The sequence below is a fragment of the Haemaphysalis longicornis genome, unplaced genomic scaffold (genome assembly GCF_048455015.1).
Source record: "Haemaphysalis longicornis isolate Haplotype H1 unplaced genomic scaffold, Haemaphysalis longicornis Haplotype H1 scaffold_8, whole genome shotgun sequence".
In the NCBI taxonomy this organism is placed as follows: Eukaryota; Metazoa; Arthropoda; class Arachnida; order Ixodida; family Ixodidae; genus Haemaphysalis; species Haemaphysalis longicornis.
In genome coordinates this window covers 125787728-125793110 of record NW_027526445.1, presented here as the reverse complement: position 1 = coordinate 125793110, position 5383 = coordinate 125787728, and the positions used below count along the sequence as shown (strand labels likewise).

Here is a 5383-nt window from a genome sequence, read left to right as displayed (position 1 = left end):
GCATTTCACAAAAGCGTCTCTGTGCTTGATAGCGCAGATCGGTTTGATAGCACAGAGACGCTTTTGTGAAATGCCGACGTAGCGTTGTCTACAAAATTCCTTTGTCGTGCGGCAGACACTATATCGGCCAGACCGGCAGATGCTTGAACGTTCGCCTACAAGAACACAAGAACAAGGTCAGGAGCGTTGCCACCGACGGCCAGCTGGCTGCCCACTGTAAAAAATGTGTCTCGGGTAACCAGTGTCATCCCCTGTACGACCAGACTACCATCTTGTATTTTCACCGCTCGGCCCTCACAAGGGAAATTGTGGAAGCGGCCGAGATAGCGAGGTCGGGAGATCAATGCGTCAGCAGGCCGTCTGTGGCTTTATCGAAACACGAATTGGATTTCTTATCGTAGGTGGCACGTCACTGTTCTTCCTTTTTTTGGCCTCCGTTTTTGATGTTTCCCTTTCTTTTTTCCCCTCTCTTCGTGCTCCCAGACTTGTTTATAAGCGCTGGAGCGGCAATAAACTTTTTGTTGAAAGTCAGCGCTTGTCCCGTCTACTCCTCGTCCCGTGTTTTTGTTTAGCGCTTGTTTTCCGTGTGACGATGAACCAACACGCCCAAACCTTTTCCCTTCTGATGAGATATCATCGCAAAGCCAAGTTTCAGTTATAACAATAGTAGAAAATTTGGAGCGCACAACATTTCTAAGAAATTCGGAGGACTTAGTACGTAGACCCCGAGCATTTTGATAATAGATGTCGAGAGTGTCGTTCTTACTGGTCATTCTCAGAAGTTTCACAGCTGTGCACCATGCCAGGGTGGAGCTTGCCTTGGAACGGCTTGAAGAGGCAGCCCTTTGGCCATATAGGCCTCGTGCGCTCGTTGGAGGCGCCACTGAATTGGAACCGGTGGCGCCCCCTCCGGCGCCGCGCCGCATTTTTTGCTTGTCCGCCGTTCCGTGCAACGCAGCTCCGCAAGGCTTTCTCTATGGCTCGGCCGCGTCCGCGCGAGGCCAGCATGACGGCGCCAAGCGGATCGTGCGTGCTGTATTGCGGTTTTAGTAAAATACAGAGCCCTGAGAAGTATTTCAAGGGAAGTTGCTTCAGGCGCGGCATCAAGCTTTACGCGAGCAACCACGTGTACGGCGTAAAAGAAGAAATCCTCAGCGAGACGGCGCCGTCTGAAATCGTGGCCAGGTGCATTCCGCAGATGAAGAGCACTTGCGACTACGACGTGCGGCTGGAGGTGAGTGAATTGTATTTGAGATACCCTTATGTGCTTATTTCACGTACATGGTGATTTGTTTTGTTTATGTAGTTGTCGTCGAACCCAAGGCGCATTGTGCGAGGCCGCTGTTCGTGCAAGGCTGGCTGCCGCGGTTGGTGTAAACACGCGGCGGCGGTGGCCGTTTTCATAAACAGCCACGAGGAGAAATCGTGCACGGAGTTGCCGCGTGCTTGGGGGAAACCCTCTGCGCGACCGACCCTGGACACGAAGAAACAGATAAAGGAACTCTTTGCAAGTAAGCACGAGGAGCGCTTTCTTGAATTGTTCAGATTTTTCAACATTGAAGCATGCGTGCTTTTTTGTATTGCATCATACAACTTGATAATTATTTATACAGGTCGCCCCTTGCCTGCCCCAGTACTCAAACCCCTGTGCCCGAAAACGGTACATGCCCAATTCTCCGGCGTGAGGTGTGCGTTCGCGGACATGATCGCGTGCGAGGACAGCCACGACGAAAATGCAGATCCAACCGGTGCTTCCACAGAAGCTGTAGACGAAAGTCTCAATCTCGGCATCGAGGTTGTCAAATCGCTGCTCGGGGAAGCGCGAGAAACGTACGCAACCATGCAGGTGGCGAGCGTGGTACCCCTGACAATAAACAGGTGCAACCTGCTCGCTATGCTGGAGCAGAGAGAGGAAACGTATTACAAAACGTTTGTGAAAAAAAGCGTGGAGCAGATAGCGGAGATCGCGCTTTTAACCCTGGGCCAGGCTGCTGTAGACAGGTTTGTTATATCTGCAGCCTTTATGTGCTTCACAGCGTGTTGTGCATTTTATACAAAATGGCACATTTTGTCGCAGATGGCACCAAGAGCGGAAGCACCGCATCACAAGCACGATGGCCCACCGCATCAAAACGAGGAGGACAGAGTTTGAAGCACTTGCAGCTGCACTCGCTTCACCGCGCCCATTCTGGGCGCGGTCCTGCGCGGTCCGAAGAGCCTGCGCTCCTCTTCGTACGGCTTCCACGGAAAGGAATAAAAACTGGTTTTCGGGAGCTTGTCAGCAGTGTTGGCGTAGCTGTTATGGCATCCGTAGACGCAACAGTACACTGATTTGCGTGTTTTCGCCCGCACAGGCGCCATCCCGCAACACTTCGTTAGTGGCGGCGGCTGACTTCGCTAAGACCCGGACAAGCAAAAAACGCCGCGGAGGCTGCCAGGTGGCGCTGCGTGTACGGCCGAAGTAGCAGCGCACTAGCCCTATAGACGGGTCGCACAGGCGCCTGAAACACTCTGCGTCAACAGTTACACAAAAAGAAGAATAGGAGTCATGCTTGGTTTTAAGGCGTTTGCACGACAATGGCGTGACTTGCACATTCGACAAGTGGGCCAACAGTTGCCCAGATGTCGTGTTAGCCTACAACTTCGAAACAAAGATGGCCCTGGAGCTCGGCGGTCGGCGCACCACAACCAACTCAGAAGCTTCCGATGCACCAACGCGAGGTGGGCTTCTTTTCTTCACTAAGTTCACCGGCGGAGGCAAAGGGCAGTCCGATGGGGAACTCAAATCACTCAACACCACACCTGGTTGACCGCTGGAGCGTTCTAAGAATGCCGAAGCGTTCGTCGAGGACAGGAGGGGGCCGCCTTCACCCGCTGCACCGGCGGAAGCTGCGGCGAACGACGACCTCATGGGGAGACCGGAGTGCGGTGACGTGACCGGTAGCGTGGAACGGCTAGCAGGCTTCGGGGAAGCAGGCGGGGAAGGCGGCGGACGGGCGAGCTCCCCTCGCAGGCAGCGAACCTCCTCACGCAGGGACGCGACGGTTGCAGCCTGATGGGCAAGCCCAGCCACATTGTCCCGTCGCAGAAGCCGGTTCTCCTCGCGCAGTTCGGTGACAACATCCCCAAGAAAAGAGAGGCTGGCGCAAGCTTCGGACAGGAGATTCTTCAAAGCAGCTACCTCTGCACGTAGGTCCGCTGAAGGGTTGAAGCTTGCTCCGACAGGGGACGCCACTCGTTTGGCCGGGATGTTCGCTGGCTCACCGTCATCGCTGGTTTGGTCACCGGGGTCGCTAGGCCTAGGGGGTGACGCCGCGGCCACACACAGATTGCAGACGAACGGCTGCTCACCGTAAATCAAACGCTGCAGTTCCTCGTCCGGAAGAACAACGCACTTTCCGTGCGCACGGCGTTTACACGCCGTGCGCACGGAAATAATAATAATCAATGAATCAATCAATCAATCATTTATTTAACGTGCCCAGGAACAACCCAGAGGTCTTGATGCTGGCGCACAAAGAAAGAAAAAAAACTAAGAATAACACAATAGAACAAGATGACTGTTCAGAAAAAAAACTATCAGAGACACAATGCGTACAGAAATATTAGGACGACAGGACAAAAGTAGATTAATACAGTATGAGAAATAGCCAATGATAATGACGAAAAGTCAGATAATATACATACATACATACATACATACATGCATACAACAATGCGCCAGATAAAGTAAAAGAGAAGGATATAAACAAATTGCACATGTGATGTTATCTTATAACGGTGGAAACCTTGGAGGTAAACGATAATTGTGACCCATCAAAAACATCGAGGTCAAGAAAATAAAAATTACAAAGACTTTGTATCCTGTTGAGGGTTGAGTGCTGAGAGAGGCGGGTAGTTACAAGAAACGACCTGCTCTCTCTTGTTGCTTCCGCGGAATCCGAAAATTAATACTATTGAGCAGTATAGGACAGGATATAGTACCGTGAACAAGCTTGAAAAGAAAGAAGAAAGATTTCGATCGGCGAAATCGCTCCGATCGGCGCGATTTCGCCGGCAGCGAAGTGAAGGCAGTGACAATAGTTCAACGGTGTTAGAACACGAGCCAGAGTCATTTTTAGCGAAGCGACGGTTGTAAACGCTTTGAAATTTTTTTCTGGACGCGCTCAACTACGTTACTTAAGGAATTAGAGATGCCATTCCAGATCACAGATGCATACTCAAGTTGAGGAAGACATATTGCGGTGTACAATTTGCGGAGTGGCATAGGAGAATTGAATTCTCTCGATATTCTACAAACACAGCCGAGAGAACGAAGACCCCGCATAGCAACACGCTTAGTATGAGCTGAAAAATGCAAGGTGCTATCAAAGAACGCCGAGATCATTGATCTCACAAACCCTACATAAAGACACAGAATTGACAGAGTATAAAAAAGATACGCTAGATGATTTGCGAGTGAAACTCATGACTTTTGTTTTTGAAATATTGAGAGAAAGGTTATTGTTTTTACACCATTCTGAAAAAGAACTCAAATCAGACTGCAACAAACGACAGTCGTTTAATGAATGAGTTCCCTAAATATCTTTATATCATCTGCATACAAAAGGAAAGAAGAACTGCGAATGGCAGAAGAAACGTCGTTAACATACATTAAAAAGAGGAGTGGGCCTAATACCGAACCCTGAGGTACACCACTGGTCACTTTGTAAAAGGAGGACGTTTGGCCATTGACGGCAACATAACATGATCTGTCACGAAGGTAGCTATGCAATAGATTCACAACAGCGGTGTCAACATCAAAATGAGTAAGTTTAACCATAAGCATTGAGTGATTGACTACATCGAACGCTTTGCTGAGGTCACAGTAAATGGTGTCGACCTGTCCTTTCTGGAATACAGGTGTAGATATCTGCGTCATGAAACTGGCAAGATTAGTGACGGTTGAGCGGCCAGGGACAAATCCATGTTGATTATTATTCAATGAGTTTTTCACATTAAAAGACAGTATGTGGTGAAGGGCCAGCTCAAAAATCTTTGACATGGCACAGAGAAGAGAAATCGGTCGATAATTCGAGACATCAGTTTTAGAGCCAGACTTAAACACTGGAAAAACACGAGCAATTTTCCACATGCTAGGAAATGTGGAAGTAATCAGACAGTTATTAAATATGCTAGTCAGTACTGGGACCAATATACTGCTATAAGCTTTTAGTATGGCTGAGGGGATACCATCTGGACCACATGATAAGGATGGTTTCAAGCGCTTAACGCATTCGCTGATGATATTTTCATCTAGCGACAGAGCACTGGGTGTGTTGATTTCCAAATGTTGTTCGATAGTAGTGCTAGAGTCAGAGAATTTATAAACGGAAGAGAACTG

At 49.2% G+C, this 5383-nt stretch overlaps 1 protein-coding gene across 2 annotated transcripts; it reads left to right on the top strand.

Moving 5' to 3' along the window:
• The first annotated feature begins 912 nt into the window (after positions 1 to 912).
• On the top strand, positions 913 to 2363 carry LOC144150191 (uncharacterized). Of its 2 annotated transcripts, XM_077682033.1 has the most exons (3): positions 913 to 1234; positions 1307 to 1511; positions 2078 to 2363. In XM_077682033.1, exons 1-3 carry the CDS (start codon positions 977 to 979, stop codon positions 2329 to 2331), a joined length of 717 nt encoding a protein of 238 aa, XP_077538159.1. In that variant the 5' UTR covers positions 913 to 976; the 3' UTR covers positions 2332 to 2363. The 2 variants fall into 2 exon arrangements, with proteins under 2 accessions (XP_077538159.1, XP_077538160.1); XM_077682034.1 differs by lacking the exon at positions 1307 to 1511 and having other exon boundaries at positions 2078 to 2234.
• Positions 2364 to 5383: the final 3020 nt, after the last annotated feature.